Source organism: Fonsecaea pedrosoi (assembly GCF_000835455.1).
Source record: "Fonsecaea pedrosoi CBS 271.37 unplaced genomic scaffold supercont1.5, whole genome shotgun sequence".
NCBI lineage: Eukaryota > Fungi > Ascomycota > Eurotiomycetes > Chaetothyriales > Herpotrichiellaceae > Fonsecaea > Fonsecaea pedrosoi.
The window spans coordinates 3345002-3368767 of NW_013550611.1; the positions used below are offsets into that span (position 1 = coordinate 3345002).

Genomic DNA, 23766 nt, shown 5'->3' on the forward strand with positions numbered 1-23766 from the left:
GGGCTCACAACCACTTCTTGCTGTTAGATGATCTCTTCCCACCACCCATTCAGCCGTCAAGGTCGTCGAAATGACTCGAATCAGCGAATGGCGCAGGCTCCCCGTCTCCCTTAATGAACTGTGCCTGGCAACCACCCTTCGCTGCGGGCAGTCCTTTCGCTGGCGACAATGCGACGACCAGACCTGGGCCTGTACACTTCGTGGTCGCATTGTCCAACTTTCCCAACCCGACAAATCGCACATCCAGTATCGCTCGGTATGGCCCGCATCTGCGACCGCTACACCGTCCTTTGAGGCGCCTCTGACACCTCCCTCGTCCGTCCCACCGACCAACGTCTCAGACGAGGACTGCAACAGTGTCGCTACTGACGGGGACGACGATACGAGATGCCTGATCCAGCACTACCTCAACCTGGAGCCGAATCTCGAAACCCTTTACGCCCAATGGTCTGCGTCAGACGCCAACTTTCGCAAGAAGGCGCCCAAATTCACGGGGGTGAGGATACTGCGGCAGGATGCGTGGGAGGCCTTGGTCGGGTTCATATGCAGCAGCAACAACAATATCATACGGATATCGCAGATGGTGGACAAGCTGTGCACCCACTATGGAACCTACATTGGCACGCTGGAGGGTCGACCATACCATGACTTCCCAGCGCCAAAGGCGTTGACGGGCAAGAACGTCGAGAGCCACTTGAGGGAGCTGGGGTTCGGCTACCGTGCAAAATACATATATCAGACCGCGAAAATGATCGCCGAGGATCGAGAAGTCGGCTGGCTAGACACTCTTCGCAATCCCGAGTCTCCTGCATACGGCACCACCAAGGCGTCTCCTGCCGGCGAAATGAAACCTGAAGGTCGTGACGGCTATCGTGCCGCACATGAGAAACTCCTCGACTTACAAGGCGTGGGCCCCAAAGTGGCCGATTGTGTTTGTCTGATGGGGTTGGGTTGGGGTGAGGCGGTGCCGGTAGACACACACGTGTGGCAGATTGCGCAGAGAGACTACAAGTTGGGAAAGGGGAGGAACAGTAGTATGACCAAGGGGACATACGATGCGGTGGCGAACCATTTTCGGAAGATATGGGGCAAGGAAGCAGGGTGGGCGCATAGCGTGTTGTTCACGGCAGACTTGAGGACGTTTGCTGAGAGACTCACAACCAAGGTGGAAGTCAAAGTCGAGAAAGGGGAAGGAGAGGAAGGGGAAAAGGGAAGTGATGAGCACTCCAAGGTTGTAAGGAAAAGGACTGCACAACGAGTATCCCTTAAGCGGGGGCCTGAGCAAGACGGGTTCAAGACCGAGATGAAGGTTGAAGAAGAGGTAACGACAACCTTAAGTGAAAGGGTCAAGCGGCGACGACGTAGATAATGATGAAACTTCGACCCGTGTTCACCAGTATTATCACTAGGGCCCAGAGTATATAAATGTCGAAACACGGGTGTTGATCACGGACTACCCAATGGGGACCGTGACCAAGGATGTTTCAGTAGCACGTGTGAACGTGAGCGCGTGAGCGTGAGCGTGAGCGTGTCTCTCCTGTCCCGGTACTCGGAACCTCTTGTGTAGATGTACGAGGATGTACACACTACCGTATTTGTGCTGGGAGAAAGCACCAGCGCAAGATGACCCGGCGCTCGGAATACTCATCCAAGTCCGACGGCTTCGAAGCATGGGGTTCCCTGGCTGATGACGACTTGTGTTCCAACAACCGAAGTGTACAGTCCCTGATTTTTGCTACACTGTGGTTCTTCTCGCACATTGTCCGTTTCGATCGTTTGATGCTATCGATTGCTCGCACACGAGAGGAGATGGAAACGTTGCTCAATGTCACTCTGTACGGAGGACGGAAGCAAGCTGAAGCACAGGTCAAATCAAATCGTGGCTTATGAGGAGATCCAGGGTCCCTCTCTCTCTCCCCTCTGTGACCAGCTCCTTCAGGGAAATTGCGCTCGCCGCAGCGTCAGATTTTGAGTTGTGGCAGACGACCGGGCCAGAGCTGGACATCTTGGGACGTCCAGGATGTCTGAAAGGGTGTTGGATCTCTCGTACACGGACACGACTACAGTCATCTCTGGTGATTTCATTCGAGAAGAGTAGAAGATTCTGTGGCCGTTCTGTTGTCCAGTCGATCGGAGAAGATGTCCTGTTGATGTGTGTTTCTCGACAGTAATTGGTGGCAGCAATTTGAGGCCCAGATTGAGGCTGCGGAGATGGATGGAGGGGCTTTGAGAGGCCTGGGGCAGCTTATAGGTGGCTTCGGCGGGCTACAGGCATTCCGTGGGGCCTGACTGGATGACGGGGTGACGCCGGGCATTTGGACATCCGACTCTGCAGCAACCGCGAGTGCCCCAAAAGCTTTTTGCAGGATTGTTCCTGGGCTTCGTGGGCCTATCGTGCCAGCTTGACCACTCTTAGGCCTTCTCTTGCTTAGGAGCTTCTGACGCTGTTCCCCTTCTAGTCGCACTTGTGCAGGTGGTACAAAGCCCACGCCGACAACTCCACTACTCACTTGGCCTTGTTTTCCTGCCCCAGAACTTTTCCAGGGCTGGCCTCGAGCAAGTCTGTGGCTTGTCCTCCTCACAATCCTCAATCGCCCTACACATCGCCAATTGTTCACTTTTTCCGCTACGGACAATCTCCTTTCGTCACTGGCAGCTTCTTTTCCAAGGATCTTCATCTTGACCTTCCTGTTCCCTGCACAACCTCGCAAACCAACATATCCTCAAGCTCACGACTGTCACTCCTTCCTGTCCGTCGTCCTTTTTTTTCCGTCATACCCCCTCTCTACTGCTTGACCCAGAATACCATCCCATAGGGTTTGGATTTGGATTTGGGTTTCGGTTGTCAAGAAAACATCAACAAACCCTCTGTCCTCCTCTTAATCCAATTACTCCACTACTACCAGAACACCACTCCGTTTCAATCCATCCCTGCTCCTTCGCAGTCCTTGCCTACGCGTATTCGTCTCCCGTCATCAGTTTAAATCCATCGCGCTCGACCGCACTCGACCACGCCCAACTCCGAGTTACCAGTTTTAGAAGCTCTCTGTCACCGAGCCTCTGGTCCGCGTCGTTACCAACTGAGCATGCCTCTACGAATATCACCGTTGTAGCTCCTCCCTCCTCCGTCTCGTCGCTACGGCGCAGGCACAGATCGCACAAAACCATGCATCTGCTGTCACGGTTCGGCTCCAAGGCGTCGACCGCTTTACTGCTACTGGCCACACACGCGGTTTCACAGACAGTACCTTCACCTAATCTCGACATCAAGTCCCTCGGGCAGGTCACCCTCGCAGGCGATTTCGACGCAATATCTGTTTACACGTCAATTGGGCAACGAGAAGGATTGAGTGGCAATGGCACACAATCAATATTGTCCCGGCTACCAAACGGGGCGTTTGATATTCTGTCCTCTACCGATGCAAGCATAGAAGCCCTTTGTCCGCTGGTGGTTAATAACACACTCATGGGGATCGTGGTCGGAGGCAATTTCACCAGTGTCGGAGGTGTCGCGGCGCGATCTCTAGCATGGATGAATGCAACCTCTCTGGAAATCCAGGCAATTGGTGGGGTGCAAGGAACGGTATCGGCACTCTATTGTGATCAGGACAATGGAATCCTCTACGTTGGTGGTGCCTTTGACGCGGGTAATTCAACAAATGCAATTGGATGGGCAGCAGGTGGCTGGTCGAGTCTACCCTTCGCCGGTTTCGATGGCCCAGTCAGCTCTATCACCAAAGCCCCCGACGGCCACATCATCTTTGGAGGTTCTTTTACTGGTCTGGGCAATATATCGTCGAGTTCGCTGAACAATCCCGAGATCCAGGTGATCAACCTCTCGACCGCCAATCTCACTGCCCGGGGAAACACGAGTACCGCGGGCTTGGGAGATCCAAAGAACATTGTTTGTCCATCGAATAGCACCGATGCTTCGTCCAACTTTTTACTGGCCGACAACACTGCTGGTAGTTGGCGAGCCGATTTGGCTTTCGGTTTCGAGCCTACTAAGCTCCGACTGTGGCAGACAAGTCAAAGTGGGAAAGGTACAAAGACATGGCGCTTTACGGCGCACCCACTCAATGGCATCCTCAACTTCACCACTACCGACCCTACCACTGGAGATCTGATTTCGTGCTCGGCAACATGCCCACTCGCAGAGTACAACGCCTCACAGCCGTATCAAGACTTTTTCTTCGTTAATCTGGTGGGGATGAACAGCTTCACCATTGACATTTCGGCCTGGTACGGCAGTGGAGGTGGCCTTGGGGGGATTGAACTGTTTCAAAACGATATCTTCTCCTACGCCATTGAGGCCTTTAACGAGCCCACCTGCGAAGCCACCAGTATCCGATCCGAAGCCACCGCTACTGGGCCTTGGTATACGACTCCGTCGAGGGAGAGTGTGTCGGACTATCTCACTGTCGTGGTGGGTCCCACAACAGTTGACAACACGCTGATAGTTTTCGAACCCAATGTGCCGCAGAGCGGAAACTACTCTATCATTGTCTATACCCCTGGCTGTCTGCAGGATAGCTCGTGCTCAGCACGCGCCATTGTTAACGTCACTGGCAGCCTGACGCAGGATGGAAAACAATCTTTCGGCACTACGATTTTTCAAACCAACGACTTTGACAAGTACGACATCGTGTATCAAGGACATGTGGATGCCAGCACCTCATCTTTTCGGCCTGCGGTAACTCTCAGGCCATCCGGACAGCAGGATGCACAATTGGTTGTCGCGTCTCGAGTCAAGTTCGGCTTCACGTCGACGACCGGTGGTCTCAATGGCTTGTTCGACTATGATCCTGACAACCAAACCGTTGACTATGCCACCGCCGACTTCTCCAAGTCTGCCATCAACAACGCCGGCACCACGCTAAAACCCAACGCAAATGTTCTGGCATTGGCAACGCGCGATGACACCATTTACGCGGCGGGTCGATTCTCTGACGACGTCTTCGAGAATATCATGGCTTTCCGCAATAACAATGCGTCCTCTTTGCCTGATGGCGGCCTCAATGACGCGGTGAACGACCTTTACAGCTTGGATGACTTTTTGTATGTGGCAGGCAATTTTACCAACACTGCCCAGGCCAATGTGGATGGATTAAGCAACGTTGCTGCCTATCAGTATTCCAAAAACGCATGGGTGCCACTGGGTGCTGGACTGGACGGGCCGGTGGAAGCGGTTGAACCGATGCAGCTTAACATCTCCCAGAGCGGGGGCCCAGAGACTGTGATCGCTTTCAGCGGCGCTTTCAGCGGCGCTTTCACGCGGATCCTCGCGTCTGGCTCCACAGCCGTGTCTCGGGTGGACGGATTGGCAATCTGGGTTCCATCACAGAAGGGCTGGCTGGCGAACCTCGATGTACCGAAGGAAGCTTTAGTTGGCCGACTGTACGCCGCGACATTTCTACCGAACAACACTTGGCTCGGGGCTGGAACACTAAATTCACTCGGACTAGCTATTAGTGGTGCTGCTGGTCTTCAGTCTGAGTCTGGTGGTCAAGTCGCGCTTTCGCGACTACCCATCAACATCACCCCCAGTGACGTTCAGTCTGCTACCAGAAAACGAGCTGTCCAGGCCACGCAGAATGCAACTGGTGTCAACACAGGGCTCTATTACACCGCTCATGGACAGAATGTGACTGTCCTGGGAGGACACTTTACAGCAACTGCGAGCGGTGGATCCACCATCGAGAATCTCATGTTCATGAACGGGTCCAACAACGACCAAGTAACGGGTCCCCCGACCGGTCTCGATGCCAGTTCCACCGTGCTGGCTCTGGCCCTTTCAGACAACATCCTCTTTGCTGGTGGTACCATTTCCGGACGTGTTGAGAATACAGACATCAATGGTCTGGTTTTGTACGACATGAGCACCGCGGCATACCGAGCAATCCAACCAGCATCATTACAAGGGAACAACGTAACGGTCAACGCGATAGCTCCACAGTCAGGTTCAACAGCCGTGTATGTTGGCGGATCGTTTGACCGGACATCCCAAGAGCTATCTTGTCCCGTTGTTTGCATGTACGACACGGCGACGAGTCAATGGAATACGGTTGGGACTGAATTGGGAGGCACCGTTTCGTCTCTTTTCTGGATGACTAAATCGAATCTTCTGGCAGCAGGTGATCTGAGGGTACAAGGCAATCAGACGTCGCTGGCGACCTACAGCACTGACAGTCAGACGTGGTCTGTGTATCCAGTCGCCGGTATTCCTGGACCGGTAACGGCATTCTGCCCTGCCACCACGGATGCGGATCACATGTGGGTTGCAGGTACAGCGACCAACGGCTCGACCTTTTTGGTCGAGATTGATGGAGACAATGTGAGACCAGTCGTTGATGCCTTCGATGACGGCACTACAATCCGCGGTCTGCAAATCATGCCCTTGACCCGAGACCATGGGTCGACCGCGTTCCTGGACAACGACTATGCCTTGCTGGTTACGGGTCAACTGAACATCAATGGATTCGGAAATGCGGCAGCAGCACTGTTCAATGGTACGCACATGGAGCCTTTGATATTAGCTTCTACAGCGGACGGAAGTCCTGGCAGCATAAGTCAGGTCTTCTCGTCGCAGACCAATGTTCTTCGATCGAGTGGTGAGTAAACTTTTTCCCTGGTGAAAACGATTTTGACTGACCTTTTGACAACAGAGGGTGGCCACTCCCTTGGCATCGTGATTCTTGTCGCCCTCTGTGCCGCATTAGGCACCATCTTTCTGATAATCTTAATCGGCATCATCCTCAACTACATCCAACGAAAGCGGGCTGGGTACAAGAGCGTGCCTAGTGTCCCGTACACGGACAAACATTCCAACATCCATCGGGTGCCTCCAGAAGCCCTGCTGGGCAATCTCGGAACAAAGACTGGAGTACCTGCGGTGTGAAGAATGGAAACGTGATGACAAAAGAGATGATGATGCCACGATACCCATGAAATTTCTTTTCTTATTGACGACTGCTGATTTCAGCCCGGCGTTATTTCTTCACCCAGAAGTTCTGAGCGAATTACCTGGGCCCAGTCTCCCCAAAAGCACGGTATTTTTGTTGATAGAAGGGTGGACAACTGGACCATTCCGCACTAATGTCATGTTGTGGGCGACTGTACGTTTGTTTCGGGTCATTTTCCAGAGCGACATAGGAGCATATTGCATGGCGCTTTTGGCGTATGTTTCTCGGGCCGGGAGATGACTATTGATATCCAATATTTGGTGTCAGCTGGGTTCTGCCTTGAGCTTAGAGCTGGATGGGTGACAGAAGACACAGAAGAGTGTGGAGAGTGAAAGCATGAGCTTTCCGAGCTATTGTCTCTGGGCGATGCTGTAATGTAATTGAGTGACAAACCAATCCAACATGCATTGTCCTACCAGTTTTGCTGCAAATTTTCCTACAAGTTTGTGCTGTGGATGTTGTCGTCGGGAGTGTTTCCGGTGTTTTTCAAGTCGGCCTCGTACTTGGTATGTACCTCGTAGTACTGTAGAGATACTCGTGGATCACAAAGTGTTGCTCCATCGACGCCCGTCTCTGAGCCCGTTCTACCGTGTAGGTCGTTTGCCATTGTTGGGCTACTTAGTACGGGCAAGGCTGGCTGACTGGGTATCGGGGACACCAGAGAAAAGGGAGGGAGTCCTTGTACATGTACAACTCGTAACTACGTGTATGAGTACCGAGTATAATTCCGCGAGGGACGAGTACATAGGTAGATAGATAGCAGGTAATCTTGGTGGTCTTGCGAGTTACTCGTGATATCCCACAGGTACATGTATTTCTTCCACGACTACAACCACCACCACTACTGCTACCGCCGGTACTACCACTTCACGGCGGCCACTAACACCATGAGGCGCTAATACACCTCGACAAGATGGGTGTGTGTGTGTGTGTGTGTGTGTGTGTGTGTGTGTGGGTAAAGAGAAGAGGGATGTTTGGATTTTGCCCGTGAAACCGCACCGACGAGACAACTACTGCAAAAAGAGAGGGAGGATGGAATGGGATGGGTTTAGGTACCGGTATGCTGGTACAGTAAGGGAGTCATGTACCTAGCACCCCAGGTATCAGTAGGGATATACCGAGTACTATACTGTGTGATATGGTGATCCATATGGGTTCATTTGGTAGGTAGGTACATAGGTAAGACAAGTCATCTATTTCCAATACTTCATCACCAATCCCCTAATCCCAGTACCTCCTCCACACATCCACCTCCTACTGCAATTCGATGCCTGGTCCTGGCCCTTTGTCCTGGTCACCGGTGATCCTGATCCTTTTCTTCTCGCAGGGCACACTCACTCACACCCACGCAGATGTAGGTGTAGCGAGTATCTACAGCGGGACACGCGAGTATATGCAAGGAGAATCCTTTTTGTCCCCCTTTGTTGGAAGGTGGAGGATACCTGGGTACCCACACACGGGCCGATATCATTCCTCCCCCGGACAAGGGGACAGGGCGGGAAAACCCACTCACATGGATACACACATACTCACATACCTAGATAGGAATATGTTGGGAGTATGTGTCTGTGTCTGGCCGGTTGGATGGGTGGATGGCCTGGTTTACTCTTCCGGTCCTGGTCCTGGTCCTGGTCCTGGGTCCTGGACATACGGTATCCCCGGACAGGCTGGATAGATCAGGATAGGACGGCAAGGGACGAAAAGAAAGGACCATACATGTAGGTATAATGCAGTACATGACATGTCAGCTTGAGAGAGGTGTAAGAGCCTCGGCTCGAGCGCGAGTATGTGCAAGTGAGTGAGAATATCTGGTCGGGCTCGAGAAGAAAGGGGAGGTGTATCGTATCAATGCATCTCGTTCTCTTTCTCCAACACACATACTCGAGTCTCCTTTCACGCTCAGTCTCTCACTCATTTTTCTGGGTCAGATCAGAGAAAATACTGAGTGAGCAGTACCCGTCAAAGACTCGGAACGGCATATTGCATGCCTTCAACTGAAGACCAAAACAAGGGGGACATATCGATATGTCATCCAACATTGAGCGGTCGCAACGGTTCTTTGACTCTCGTAACTAAAGAACCCTGTCAAAGCTTGAACTCGCCGTGTCTCGTCTTGCTTCACCCCAACTTCCCTTCTTCCAAGACGCCACCACTCTCGTCGACACCCATGCAGCCGGGTACGCAAACCTTCACAAGCATGCACGAGGCACGTTCTTAGTGAGCACCTCCCGTCACCTTGCGGAGACAAAAGCCCCCCGGCGAATTTACCGGAAAGTAGCCGTGTAGGTTTGGGACTATCGGTTAAGGTACATATGCATGTACTCGTACATTTGTCTCGTAGGCCCCTGGTAGGGCGCCAGCAAACAACGACAGACGTTTGACGGGGTGAGAAAACAAAAATTCCAAATCCTGGGGGTGCAACGAAGACGGCGCCGGTGTCCAGTCAAGCTTCTTCTTCTGCTCTTACCTGCATCTCGCTCGCTTCTGAAGCATCTCATCCGTCACACCCGTCAAGCCTTTGTTGTCGGTGCTTCTCTCCATTCCCCCCACATTGTCCGGGAGTTTGACCCGAGGATGTCCTTGTAAAGGTAGATGGGTGTGGACCGTCGAGGCATCATGTCCATGTGGGTGTCAGTTTCGAGTATTGAGTCCATACAGATTGGTACTTCTGAGACCAGTGTACCATTGTATCAAGCTCTGCCAGGGTTTTTTCTCTCCGTCTCTCACCCCTATGTTTCCAGGGAACGTCGGGACAATACAGGCCCCGATTATTTGGTCCGCGGTCTTCAAGCGAGCTATGAAGCAAGAAATCGGCATGGATTCGCCCCGAGTTCCTGTCTCGCGTGCTTTGTAGTGGGGGAAGTGTGTGTGAGGCTGGTTGCCTTGAAAGATAGTCAGGGAGAAGCTAGGGGGAGTTGGACGTCACACATCATGCAATACTCCCTCCACCCCCAGAACGAGAGGTATAACAGCCCCAGCGCGTCTCTCTGTGCGCGAAACGTGAACCAGAGGTATAGCTGGGTAGCCAGCCAGGTGCTAGAGAATGTCAAAGGAAATAGTGAGAGGACGAGGTAGGTATGTTGGATAGTGTTGGGTTTGTACTAAAGGTTCTCTTCCCTTTCCCTCAGGATCTGGATCAGCATCAGAAGCAGTAGTAGCGGTTGTAGGGTCATGCATCTAAACGAGTACGAGTCTGTAGCGTGTATCGTGTAGCGTGTCTGATCTGCAATCGCTGGAATCGCATCTAATCACTGGTAGAGTTCCAAGCCTGACAGCGAGTGGAATGAATGGACTGGTCAAACCTAACAGGGGGACAGAAAGGTAAAAGAGACGGGCGGCCGGGAGCTCGGGAGAGGAACTAATAACGGCACAAACGGCACTCGTATCTTGGCGATACACAAACACCCACGTTCCCCACGAGTACGAGTATGCAGGCACGAGTGGTTTGTAGATACTGGGTGCCTAATAATGTACCAGGTATGTAGGTTAGGTACTACTAGGTACTAGGTAGGGGTGGTAGGTACCTAGGTAGGTACTAGGTGTAATACGTCCTGGTAGTGGTTGCAGGTACTGCTCGTGGGTACCTAGGTACCTACTGGAGGTAGTGTATGTACCTACCTACAACGACTCGTATTGACTTCCTTTGTAGGTCCAGTTAGTCTTCTCACCAACGGCCTTTTCCTTAGTAGGTAGTTGACTTAATCCCCGACACTAACACCTACACCCCCACTACCAAGTCCTTGTCAGTACTCGGTACTTGTTTGTATTTGGTACTAAGGATTCCCTAATAGACCTACTCGTACTAAATAGTGTGAGATCAGGGCCTTTCGCCACAAGTCCCCAACACCTACCAACGAGTAAACGGCGATCCCCTAACCCTAGTACTCGGTACTCGCTAAGGTACAGATGTGACACCTAAACATGCCTTACCCTACCACCTACCAGCCTACCAAGCCTGCGCCATCGTGTCGCGAGCGCCGTGCCGTGTCGTGGCCATCCTTATTCGGCTCCATCTCGTCCTCCTGTCCGAGTCCCAGCCCAAGTCCGAGACCGAGACCGAGTCTGAGCACGATATGCCCCTCCGAACACCCCCAAAAATTCCAAGAATCATGCCCGGGCTCGCGTGGGAGGCGAGGCGGGAGGAGCCCCGAATGCGTGCAAAAATCCACCCAGTATTACAGACCCAGGGACTGGGACTGGGATGTCTGGACATATCCACCCACCAGTTAGGGCTAGGGCCAGGACCAGTGCCACCAGATGTATCTGCTCACTTGCCCATTCACCAACCCATCCACGTACACAAGCAAGCCAAGAAACAGAGAGAGGAAGAGGAAGAGGAAGAGAAAGCGAAACACCTGCAACCCCCCCCCCCCTCCCCCAAGCCGATCCTGGATCGTCAATCAGTCCCCTTGTAAGTTCCGAGTCTGAAATCGACTCGATCGGTCGGTTTGCCCCCACCGATCCATGCACCGAAGCCACCTCTCGTATCATGCATGCATGCATGCACGCCCGCATAGATGACAGCATGACTTGGGTGCGTGGCTGCATGGCTGCCCAAGGGAGACGTGGATTGTGGTTTATCGCCTCTCAAAGGATTTGAACAAAACTCTCCCAACAACAGCTGACTCCCCAACACGACGGCAAATGTGAGTAGAGGAAAAGTTTGCTCTACAGCTGCGGAGCGCAAAGATCGTGGTGACCTCTCCCAGACCAACAAGTTTCGTATGCCCCGGAAGTCGGGCCGAGCCAGGAGACATCGTGGCGAGTGCTAGACAGGGACAAATACCAGGCACGATGGATGATGACGAGAACGATAATGACGAGAGGACAATGTTCTTTTGATGTCACAAAGGTGGAGATTTTCCATTTACCCTTTTCCTTTCCCGATCCAACCTTGGGTATAGATCCAAATCAAGCCTTCCCTGCAATTAGACCCTTGACGCTCATTGCTTATACACTCCAAAACAGCACAGACCTCTGCCCAATTTGAGCACTCACCGCCTCGTTCGTTGTCACCAGCAGGCACTGCGTTGCGAACATGTCCCCCAATGGCCGTAGCCGTAGCCTCTGGAGTGGTAGTTGACCGGGAAAGCACTGGACGTTTCGACAGCACTCAAGCATAACACAAGAGGGGCGAAATCCTTGACTCTCCATCGGTACGAAACACCTCATATATCGCACATCGTGAATCACGGTACAGACCTCTCGTGAGTACTTGTCGTGTGTTCGTTAGGCGCTCGGTCTCGTGGCGGTCGTCAGAACCAGACATTTTATGGTCCGGTAGGAGAAATCGTTTTCAACTGCTCACGCAATCAGAACAACTCGGGGTCTTGTCTTTCACCCATGACCATACAGGCTCAGAATTTGCTCCTCTTCCTTGGACGGCCTTCGTCCGTACACCACATAATGTCTCTGATAGGAATGAACTGATTTCATGAGGGCTGCTTTGCGGACTTCGGCCAGATGCACTTCGATCTCATCCCGAGACCACTTGAGTCCGTCATTACTGAAGAGCTTATACGTAAAGCCCTGCAGGCCCGCGAGCCAATTGGCAAGCCACCAGCTGCCAATGTTCTTGAGGCGTGAATCTCGCGGCCAGGGACCTAGGGGGATTTTGGAGATGTGCTCGTGGATATCCACATATCCCGCTTCCTCCATCCAGGTTTTGATGTCCGCGGCCACCCGAACAGGTCGCGGCGGCTTGAGAGCTTTGGTGGCGGCATAGTTAAGATGCTCTTCCCAGGTCTTCATAGCCCAACCTTCGGGAATAGTGTTGTCGTCGGATACAGGCTGGGGGTGGATTTCGTGACACTCCAACCATCCGGTACCGGGACGAAGATACTTCTTTGCCGTCTGTACCAAATCTTCATACGAGGTGAGGGATCCAGCCATGAAGCGAACGTGGCAATAATCAACACTGTCGAGTGGCCGTATCCAATCTTCCTCGGCACAGTCTTGAATCTCAAAGTAGACGTTTGATGGCACATCGTCAGGCTGAACAGCCGACAGATCCACGCCTGTAATGGTGGCATGGGGGAGCACATTGGAGTCGGCAAGTTGGATCGGCCATATCCCACTAACAAGTCATGTCCTTAGCGGAATACAGAGAGTTAATTGCAGGATATAAAGAACTTACGTGCCCGTGCCTATATCCAAGACCGTGTGGACAATATCCGGGTCCAGAGGTGCAAAGAACAAGCGGCCATGGAGTCGATTCAGTATCTCGTGCTGTTCGTCGAGTCGAATCTGTTCGTTTTCATCGTTGGGAAATAGATAGGCGCCTTCCTTATATCGATGGTATCTTCGGCCCCAGTGAACGGGGTAGTCGGTTATACTGGCAGTCAATGAGCGCGTATCCAAGTGAGCATACCCGCTCGAGGAATGTGTCGATTCAGAATCTGGTACTAGAGGAGAATCCATGGTTTGAATGGGGGTGGTTGAAGGGACAGGGCTCGCCGAAGACGACATAACGGAGCGAGGTACGACTTGAGATGATTCTGCCAACCAGCCATAGGCTCAACAGAGGAAGAACCTTAATGCACCTGACTCGGTGGCATCAGAACCTGCAAAAGGATTCCCAAAACTTTGTGGTATCGTGGCGGGATGGAATTAAGGTTGGGAGTTAGGCGACCGGGAGGATTCTCGGTCGACTCTGGTAAAGAGTTTGTTCGTATTAACGGGGTCTCAGGGTGGGTGCGGACGGATCCAAGACGCCGGGCAAAGGCTGATGCAGACGATGGCCGAGTGGCAACTTTAGTTTAGGGATTTTGTGCAGTAGGCTGGGAGGCAAGACATTCCAGAAGAAGCTTTTCGATGGGAAGGAAGTGGTAGAGAATCCCACGAGGAGATGGTCTGGGCGATTCGATCGGAGAGATACTCGGTAGAATGGTCTGAGGAGTGCGAAGACGTGGGACCGGAGGGGGATCTGTGGGAAAATGCTGTGAGAACAAGGGGACGAGAGAGTTTGGTTGTAAAAGCTGAATAATACCTGTCCAAGTAAATCATACCACCGGCACTCAGGAAAGGTAGTTGACTTTGTTTTAGAGGTTCGAGTTGGATCCAGGTGGATGAGCATTGAAAGCGTCCAAAGATTGGGCCGGGGGAGGGGGAGACGGCGACAAAAACCGATAAAGTGAAAACCGACCAGACCAGACCACGAGCACCACGAGTCGAGTCAAGGAAAGTTCCACAAGCTCACGAGTCGAGGGCCTGGCCTGTGACAAAGGAAAGGACAAAGGACACCAAAGGGAATGTTGCAGGAGGATCCACCAAGACAAAATGTTCCGTTGAGTTTTGATGAGAATGAAAAGTGTGGAGATGGGATGGTTGAAGGTGGAAGGTGGATGGGTGGATGGGATAGCGACAAGACCCAGTGACAAGGAGAGGAGCCTTGGGGAGGGCCGGCAAAAGAACCATGTGCAGATAGTTACACCATCTAGATATCTACCTACCTACCTAAGGTAGTAGATACAGTACCTGAGTATCTAGTCCCTAGGTAGTACCTAGGTATAGGCACCATCAGGTGGTTTATCAGTTGCGCAATAGCGCCTATGGATGGGTGAACCCTTGGACCCCTTGGGACCCCTCGCTGTTCCTTACCTAGCACACCCTAGCACCTAGGTAGATGCCCAGGCACTGGAAACTGGTTAAATACTGGGCACTGGGCAAACTGGATCATCATCCGTTCCTCCCGAGTTTAGCTAACGACAATCCCTATTTACCGGTACTGGGTCCTCACCTCCATCACCCCCGCTTTCTTCCTACCTGTAGCGGGCTCTCCTTGTCGATCAGTGCCCAGTAATAGGCTACCATCCTTGTAACTGTTAGGCCTAGTGAGCCCCAGCTCGCCCTTCCTAAACCCCTAACAACTACTACTACTCGAAGCGTGAGTTACCTCCGTTAGCAAGGTCTGTGCTCGGTAATATGTATGTATTTAGGTACTATCAGTACGTGTCTGGTGACAGCTTCCTGCATCTCTTCTCCTCGTTCCATCGTCCCGTGGATCCTTTGCATTTAACTAAGCTACTTATTTTCGTTTCCTTCGGCGACCCGAGTTTCTGGTTCAGGTGCAGACGGCCTGCAGGTTGTGCATATGCCGCACATGCTGGCGGCCACAGACAGGCAAGACAGGTTACACAATCGCTCACTCCGCGGCCGCTCATTCATTGCCTGTTAGGTCTGTCCAGCCCGATTGCTTCGTCTGTCTTCGCTTCCAACTCGGTGCCGTTCTTCTGGTCCTCTTCACCAGTGCCAACATCGTCTCCCCTCCCCTTCACCGCCCTCGCTTCTTCATCCGGTTGGTTCGTCCCGGCTTCGTTCCCAATTCCTTCGTCCTGGGTCATATCGCTGATCCCCGTTTTGGTGCCTTAACCATGGTCCCCTCCCTACCCTCGGTGCCTCGCTCTCGTCTTATCATGTGCCGTGCATCCGCTCTTGAGAACGCTGGCAATCCTTTCAGCGACCGGTGCCGCTCTTTGCATATTTTCCCCCACGCTTTTCCATTGGGTTTGTTTACTTTCTCCCTTCCCTCGCTTCCACAGTATTTCCGTAACGGTCTCGTAGCCCCCGTGATCTCAAATTGTGCTGTGAACTTCCCCAGTCAGTCACTCCGCAGGTTGAGAAACTCAATTCTCCGAGCCTGAATCAGTAGTTTCATGCACCTGGCTGCTTTGGTCGGGCCCGTCCAACACGGACTAGCCACCCAACAGACCTGTCCGTCCGCATGCCCCGGTCCATCCTTCTCACTTGCAGCGTTTTTCCACAATGCTGGCTCCATGTTCTTCATACTCCTTCTTGGATATCCACATCTGATGGAATGTGCCTAGACTGGCCACGATGCTGCCTCCAATCCAGCTGCCAAATTTCCGCTCCACTGGCATTCCGGATGCTTGTATTCGTACCCGTGTGCTGGGATATTGCTTGCTCAGCTCCTGTTGAATCCGGTCTGGCAACCCCCGGATGAGCGACGCTGCCCCCGTGATGACCACGTTGCCAAGCAAGAACGGTCGGATGTCCACGTCCACTTGGTTAAGGCTGGCCTTGATCAACCCTGTCACCGTACCCTGGGCATCGGGTACTGGGTACAGTTGAGCTTCCTCAGACTCGGACGGAGGTGCATAGCAGCACTGTGGGTCGAAGATAGACTCCACCAATCTGAACCGTTCCGACGAGAACGTCTGGTTATACCCGTCTGGAAACTCGAACGGATGCGCGTATTGTTGCTCCCGCGCTATCATTTCACCCTGCCCCCGAAATGGCGTGGTTGGATTCGTCCATGCCTGTAGTGCAATCTCCTTGAATTCGAGAATGACTTTCTCTTCCTGGTAACGGCGGAACGATGGTCGCGGCGGTTGAAACCCTTCTGGGAATTGCTTCAACACCGCATTGGCAGGCTGTCCAGCATCCACAGGCTGTTTCGATTGAACAAGATAATGGGGTGTGATGGTTATCGGGTCTGGCTCGTTTGCGGCGAGCATGTTGCGCACCTGCGACGACAGGAAGTTTCCTCCGATGTTGGACCGCATGATACCCTTCTTCAAAATCATGCCATCGTGCACCGGTGTCACTGATACCTGAGACGCCCCAAAATCCAACACCAGCGCAGTAGGTCTACCTGCAGCGAAGGCGCCCATAACGCCAGCCCTTCCCAGGTAGAACGCAGGCGCGGCCCAGGACTCCAGCGCAATCTCCACGCACTTCTCGCGGGCTTTTGTGGGATTCCATGAGGGTTCAGTCATGAAGAGAGGATGATCTTCCAGGCACCGCTCCGTGTCTACCGCATCTGCCATTGCCTTCTGGAGGTCTGGTACCGACTTGGGATCATTGAGCCACTCTTGGAGCGCCCGATTGGGTCGCACGCCCGTGAGTTTGTGCGCAAAAGAAAACTTCCACAGCGCCTCGGCCGCATCCCAGTCCTCCACGATGCCATCTCTTCCCATCGGATTCTTTATCTCGACATCTTCACGAGGGACATCGATCGCATGGTCTCCGAAGAAACGTTCTGAACCGGTCGAGGCGTAGAATGTAGGAACAATCGACTTTGGGGTGTCTTCGCCCGCAAAGCCGGCGCGGACGCTGGAATAGCCCGGGTCGAGCACCAACGCAGCGACTTCGTCTGCACATTTCCTTAGCATTAGCGGAAGCCAGGCAGGCATAAAATGATAGTGGCATATTGGGCAATGTTTGTGGACTTTGTAACATACCTCCAGCGTACTCTGCGGCTTTGGGTTCATCTCTAGAGGTCAACGTAGTTGCCATTGTGGTCTGAGCTTGATGCGCAAGAACGGATTCAACTCAGGCGCGTGTCATTGAGTCACAAAATACGTGTTTGCCCTTGCCCCTCCAGACGGAATAGCTTTAGTTCGCTTCTCAATAATGAGGTTCTGTCTGAATTTGGGAAGGCCTTGAAGAGACGCGCCAGAAAACGCCAAGGGGTCCCTTCACGGAGATGGATAAACGTTGCGCCGAAAGCCCCATACTCGCAGCCTTGTCTGCATAAGTTGGGAACGACTCCGTATACGCGACGCAGATAGGTGGTATGAGAGTATAGACAGATGCGTTAGGGTCTATTCTGGCCTCAACACGGACCTAAAGATATCTACCTTCTCCAAATGCCACCGCGTTAATACGATATCGAGATATACTCTGGCGGCACTGTGCCTCTTAGCCCTTGGATTATGGTTTGGGCTACGAAGGGGATCGCACCGGGCGTGTACTTCGAACAGCATGTACAAGGACTTACAAGAACTGAGTAGTGGGGATCAAGTCGGCTGAATAACCGCCTTGGATCGAGTTGCGTTTTTCGTTCTCGTTATTTCTAGCCGTCACATTGACATCTGAATGCAGTGAACAGCAGGACAAGCATGAATATCGGGGAATCGTCGACATGGATACTCCATTCAGTCAGACATTGATGTGCTTTCAATCGACTGAGTCGCTACTGGTGACCGTAAGCCTGTCCCCGAAGATATCTTGCGGGCAATTCTGTAAAAGAAACAAGGCGGCCAGAGAGCCTAGGTGTTTGGAGAAGTGGCGCCAATGGTTATGCAATGAATATCAGTACAGCCAACGACGAATTGATTGAGACAAAAGGAAACGATGCAAAATAGGACTGCACCTAAGCTCGTCCAAATAGCAATTGCAAAGGGCTTACCTAGAAGACCCAAACCTGACACCGGTTCTAAAGGCAACGAAAATAACACTCGACATCCTCAAAAGCAATATCGCAAGCGGTCAAACCACTCTACATCATGACAACTCTGCAGAATCACTTACCGTTGTTATAGCGTGTCTGACATTTCCGCATCATTAAGTTGATGTGACTTGGTGACACGTTCAAAATGTTTCAGCCAAAATACTTTCCACAACTGATATGCCCACCTTCGGTGTTTCGGATCAGAGGAAAGGGCATGGGCAATACTGGGCCCATTCGTGGCGTTTTGGTAGGGGTACAGCGACGAGGTCAAGCGTATGACATATTCCTCGTAGTGCTTTGCCGGTGTACTCTCAAAGACATTGCTCCAGAGGGTCAGGTGCTCGTCTAGAACATCGATCGTCCAGTATTCTGGCGCTCCCTCTTCTCGGCCCAATGACCACCGGAGGAAGTCGGACATCGGACTTCCCATGTGATCCAAGGCCCAACAGACGAGAGTTGATTCCAAGCGTGGACCGAAAAATCCTGCAAGGCGATCACGGTGGGCGCTAAGACAACCGATAAGTATGGCAAATTTTGTACGCGCGGCCATTTCGGGAGTGCAAACGTCGACGAATGCTTCCCAATCATCCGAGCGATCAAAAAAAGACTGTTCAGCCTGTTGTTTCAAGCCTTCTCCAGGTTCCATGTTGCTGTAATAGAAATGATTGTATGCATGGTTCTTTACCAGCATAGTATGATAGTTCTTCGCATGGTCAAGATTATCTGGAGTTGTGTCTCTATTACCGCAAGCAAAACTGGTGTCATGACCGCAGTTATGGCATTTCAATGCCGAATCGAAGCTTTGATGCATTCTGCAGATCGAAAGTTTGTAAGGAATGTGTACCGTGAGAGATCAGCAAACGATTATTCTTGTGATCGTCTATAGCTCTCTGTTCACGGACCAATCATTTGTGAGAGAAGTGTACGTTGTGGAATCGAGGAACTGTTGATGGTCGAAGGCGTGATATAAACTCTGTCCTTTGAAGCATTGATCTTTGTTGTTCGTTCAACGGCCTTTGTCATATTGGCTCTTCCTGTAACAACGGCTGCACTGCAGGCTGACTCTTGTGGTGCGGTTCCATTGAAAGCCCGTTCTCAGTGTATGCTTTATTCACAATCGTCTTTATGACAGCAGGGTCGACGGACCTGATCCGAGCCTCTGGGGGGTTCGCTTCCATAGCACGGGCGCTTTCTTTTGACGGTAGCTGGCGCTTCCGTCTCATATCTTGCCCTCCTCGGTCAACCTCCTCACCCGATTCAACAATGCGGTTCCCTGACGCCCGAGCTTGATTTTTCCATCCTTACCAGGTCTTTTCGCCTTTGCCATGGCTTTGTGCTCTTTCTCCCGAGCCTCTCTAGCTTTCCTTTTAGCCTCAAGTTTTGCTTTGTTTTGAGCTGCAAGCTCTATTTCTTTCTTATACCGTGATTGTTTTGGGGTCCGCTTTCTCGGAGGGTTGTAAAAGTTTGTACTCTGGTTTTGAGTGATGTCTTCAACTACTTGCGTTTGTCCGTCGCCTGCTTCTGGTCTCTTGAGCATTGCTTGTCGATCTGGGTGTAAGTCAAGGCTTCCGGAAGTATTGTTAAGAGGGCTATCAGTCGGGTTGCGCTTAATCTCGGATTGCGTAGCGGTTTGTGCTATTCGTGCGGCCTCCTCTTGAGCTTTGACTTTCGCGTAGGCCTTTTTCACCTTTGCTTTCTGGATGAGGTCGTTCTTGATTTTTTGTGCTGGCAGATATCAGCACGGAAGCATAGTTTATTTGGGGGAGGCATTACTTTTACGCCTGTATGTGCCATCAGGAAGATTGGCTGGTCCGACAGAGAATCCTTTGCGTTTTTTCTTGTCGGGCTCCTTCGCACCGGCAGCCGTATCATCGCTAGGTCGTTTGACACTCATCGTATTTGGCCAATCCTAGAAGAGCGTATTCGGGTAAGGATGCAACGCAGTGGAAGAATGCGATTTGGTTGAGGTTATGAGGTGTGGGACGCTGCGGAAAAAAAAATCGATGGGATGGAATCATCCATGTGATTTGCGGAGTTGCATACCTCATACTAAATAACTAGGTACTAGGTTGGACGAGCAAACGGGTCACTCATACTCCTCGACATGTCCACCGACATTACCTTATCTCTTGTACCACAGGTCTGGGTCCCATCGGGCCAACAGAACTTCGCTCGATACAAGACAAAGGACCATCGCAGGCCACATAACCTCATCCTCCATCGAGTACCGAGTCCTCAGTCTGGTACCTTGGGACCTACCCAGACAGTACCTAGGTAGGTAGGAACCGAATCATGTTGGTAGTCTGTAGTGGGTCTGTTCTTACCGCCTATCTCTCGTTCTTAGGGCTATCCGTTCGGGGCTCCGGGAACCTGTACCAGGTGGACACACTCTCCGAGGCCTGCCTAATTATCACCAATGACACAAGGCATACCTCTACTTTGGGCACCTCTCGAGACAACGCATTTTTCGTACAGTTTGTTGTGCCGCACAGCAGAAAATCCCTCCCGTAGCTGTGTCTGTTGTAGCTTGAATTCAGCTTGTCCGCTTCGGGGCTGGGTTTGGTGCCTGAGGCCCAACAGATCATGGAGTTGCTCCTACCTCGTGTGGTAGGTGAATTATTACGCAGTGGGGGGTGATGATCAACCGGCACCGAGGCGGACCCTTTCCCCTTGGCGCCCATTGTTGGCTCACATGGCTCGTCTGTCAGGGACAGCTCCGGATGACTCAATCACTCCACCATCTGCGGTTCGGGCTTTCACCTCAACCTGGAACTACTCTCTTGTCACCTCGTCCTTGCAACTACTCGTAGCTCTATTTTGTTGCTGTTCCTGGTTCCTATCTGACCTTGACCTGTTCCCGTTACCCATCTGCCTCGAGAGTGCAATCCAAGGAGTCTCCAACTCCAGCGTTCCCACACACCGTCGACCATCACCAAAGTCCTCAACCGATCGACCATGCAACAGTAACTCGGGATATCGTCTCTCCTGGTCTTTGTGGCCCAGTCGTGATGTTTTCCACCTGTCAAATCTTTTCAGTCGGGGCTCATCTTGGCAGCCTATCATTTCTAGTGCGTGTGGTAAAGCGTCTGTGGTCGGAGGGAGGCGAGCATGCCCTTTGTCTGGGAACGTGAACCATTTTCAGAATCTCCAGCCAAAAGACGGAAACTGTGTTCAAAAATGGCTCGGTACAGCACACCCCATTATGATGACAACGAGGAGGAACAATTTCCATTTGAACATACCCCAAGTCCAGAGAGATATAATACCTCGAAACGAGAGGAGTATGGAGAGAAGAATGAGTTACCAATTCGGACAAGCGATAGAGAGGAATTGATCCAATGTATAAAGAGGGGGCAGCGGACAACATGGGTCCCGAAGTCTGGGTTGGAGGCTACGTGTGCCAGAGTCAATGCTGACCAAGACGCTGCTGCGACATCTCCCTCGCTGTCGCAAACGTATGACGTGCAACCTGACCAAAGCACAAGATCTCGGGTGGGAATCGAGGACGCAGGAACAAGACCAGTTCCACTTTCTGCGGCCGATGCACTACGCCGCTCAATGTCTCCCTTGCATACGGGCGATTTTCTCGGTGACTTTTGGGACAGGACAACACAGACTCCCCAGGAGCATGCATCTCTCTCTACGCCCAGGAGGCAGGATCTTGGGCTCAACTATAATGATTCTCCTCCACTCTGGCAGGCAGATACTTCGCCGACCCTGAGCTTTAAGTGGCAGGAGAGTTCTCCTTCGGATATACTCAGAAGGTCGCGTGCCCCTTCTTTGGGAAGCAGCTTATCTTCAAGCTTCGTCATGCGAATCCCGACGAGCCCCCTAGTTCACGCGACAAATAACCCTACACTGGATTTCTCGCCAAAGGATCCTCAGAAGAACGAAATCGGACGGTCGGCGAGAAGGAGAACAATGCCTCCCAACGCCTTTGAATCCCTTCACGTCTCTCCAGTGGACGCTGTCACGCCCAACTTCAGTCGTCCACTACCTTACATGCACTTGCAGCACCGTGATGGTCCTTCAACTCCCTACGGGCACCGACCACGTCGTTCTTTGAGCTCTTTCACATACCAAGCATCCATGGTTCCACAGGTACCTCCTTGGTTGAAACAACGCCGAACTTCGCTGGCCGCTGACGGATCCGCGCGGCATCGAGCATCAATGGTCGGCTCTTTCGAGGAGTCCATTCTTCGAGGCAGGATGTCTACTCCTCCGTCGAAGCCTCTTGACTTTGTGGCACAAATCGGAGTTATGGGAAAGGGTAATTGTCCAGCCAGCCTGAAGTGCCCGGCCCACGTAACCGTTCCATTCCCAGCGGTCTTCTATAACTATCCTTCTGCAAGTGCGTCCAGGTCAATCTCGGACGACAATCCCAGCCCTTACGTTGGCAATATCGACCTGGAGCATAATTTGAAAATACCAGAGGAGCCACGCCGTCGGACGCGGCGGCCCCAAGTCAACCTTGACCCCGACGCATTAGCGGATGAAATTACAAGGCCAGAGAATACAGCCATCGGCAGGGCTTTGGCTAAGGAAGGCCGAGAAAAGATGGAAACTACACCAACGCCGTCCAAAGTCCCTGCCGGTGGAGCGTACAGGGTGCCCCAGAAAGGACAACTGCAGCTCATTATAAAGAACCCCAACAAGACGGCGGTCAAATTATTCTTGGTTCCGTACGATCTGGAAGGGATGCTGCCTGGCACAAAGACATTTGTACGACAGCGGAGTTACTCGTCGGGCCCCATCCTTGAACCAGGGATATCGGACAAACAAGCTGTCCTGGCTGCTCGAGATCCTCTGAACACCAAGGACATCCTGCGCTATCTCATTCACCTCAAATTTTGCTGTACGGCAAAGGGACGTTTCTATCTCTACGACAATATCCGCGTGGTATTTGCCAACCGTGTGCCAGACGATAAGGAGAAGCTACGGAACGAAGTTCAGCTGCCGGAACCAAGATTCACTGCCTATAAACCGGCGGTGGGGCAGCATTCGCGAAGCTCGAGCGTGGCAGATGAGAAACTACCTGCTCAATCACGGGCGCAAGGTTCTTCTGATTTTGGCAAGCTGGGCGATGTCGTCCGTTCAAGCAGTACGGACACCCATTTCATGCCATCGGGAAGCTCGACCCCTGCCTCATTCAATCTTCCGGCAACCTCGACATTCCACCGTGACTCGACGGGCGTGGGGCAAGCTTCTCGAATGGAAGATGAGGGGTCCGATCTGGAGCGCACTGTTTCTCCCACTCCTGGCTTTCTACCTTCAACATCTTCGCGAAGTTCGCCTGTGCCATGGCCGGCTTCCAATGGTTCTTCAATAGCACAAGGCTTCACTTCCACTCCAGTTGAGGCTGGCCACGGCCTATTGTCGCGCAAGCTCAAGGAATTCCAGGGAACTGCTGCGGGGCATCGGGAGTAGCGCCGATAAAGGGCGCCACCAGCGCCTATCAGCAAAATGACGACGGAGTTTCTGGGCGTGGCAATTGGGAACTTGGACATGGAGATACCCCTTGATACAATAATACATAGAGGTTCATATTAGTCGTTGAATTACGAGAATACTCGTACACTAACAATCCTCATCGTCTTCTGGTATACTTGT

The 23766-nt window shown here is 52.3% G+C and overlaps 7 protein-coding genes across 7 annotated transcripts; 3 read left to right on the top strand and 4 right to left on the bottom strand.

Annotated features, from left to right (window-relative positions):
* Nucleotides 1-70: 70 nt before the first annotated feature.
* Z517_08688 (uncharacterized protein) lies at nucleotides 71-1369 on the top strand (the record flags this gene model as incomplete). Its single annotated transcript, XM_013427203.1, has 1 exon — nucleotides 71-1369. The coding sequence occupies one exon, from the start codon at nucleotides 71-73 to the stop codon at nucleotides 1367-1369; it is 1299 nt and encodes a 432-aa protein (XP_013282657.1).
* A 1797-nt stretch (nucleotides 1370-3166) lies between these two features.
* Nucleotides 3167-6898, top strand: Z517_08689 (uncharacterized protein; the record flags this gene model as incomplete). Its single annotated transcript, XM_013427204.1, has 2 exons — nucleotides 3167-6611; nucleotides 6666-6898. The coding sequence occupies 2 exons, from the start codon at nucleotides 3167-3169 to the stop codon at nucleotides 6896-6898; spliced, it is 3678 nt and encodes a 1225-aa protein (XP_013282658.1).
* A 5401-nt stretch (nucleotides 6899-12299) lies between these two features.
* Z517_08690 (uncharacterized protein) lies at nucleotides 12300-13382 on the bottom strand (the record flags this gene model as incomplete). Its single annotated transcript, XM_013427205.1, has 2 exons — nucleotides 12300-13038; nucleotides 13099-13382. 2 exons carry the CDS (start codon nucleotides 13380-13382, stop codon nucleotides 12300-12302), a joined length of 1023 nt encoding a protein of 340 aa, XP_013282659.1.
* A 2321-nt stretch (nucleotides 13383-15703) lies between these two features.
* Z517_08691 (uncharacterized protein) lies at nucleotides 15704-17219 on the bottom strand (the record flags this gene model as incomplete). Its single annotated transcript, XM_013427206.1, has 2 exons — nucleotides 15704-17076; nucleotides 17165-17219. 2 exons carry the CDS (start codon nucleotides 17217-17219, stop codon nucleotides 15704-15706), a joined length of 1428 nt encoding a protein of 475 aa, XP_013282660.1.
* A 1022-nt stretch (nucleotides 17220-18241) lies between these two features.
* Z517_08692 (uncharacterized protein) lies at nucleotides 18242-18802 on the bottom strand (the record flags this gene model as incomplete). The annotated part of the gene is made up of 1 exon (XM_013427207.1): nucleotides 18242-18802. The coding sequence occupies one exon, from the start codon at nucleotides 18800-18802 to the stop codon at nucleotides 18242-18244; it is 561 nt and encodes a 186-aa protein (XP_013282661.1).
* A 573-nt stretch (nucleotides 18803-19375) lies between these two features.
* On the bottom strand, nucleotides 19376-20050 carry Z517_08693 (uncharacterized protein; the record flags this gene model as incomplete). Its single annotated transcript, XM_013427208.1, has 2 exons — nucleotides 19376-19881; nucleotides 19930-20050. 2 exons carry the CDS (start codon nucleotides 20048-20050, stop codon nucleotides 19376-19378), a joined length of 627 nt encoding a protein of 208 aa, XP_013282662.1.
* Nucleotides 20051-21333: 1283 nt separating this feature from the next.
* On the top strand, nucleotides 21334-23583 carry Z517_08694 (uncharacterized protein; the record flags this gene model as incomplete). Its single annotated transcript, XM_013427209.1, has 1 exon — nucleotides 21334-23583. One exon carries the CDS (start codon nucleotides 21334-21336, stop codon nucleotides 23581-23583), a length of 2250 nt encoding a protein of 749 aa, XP_013282663.1.
* Nucleotides 23584-23766: the final 183 nt, after the last annotated feature.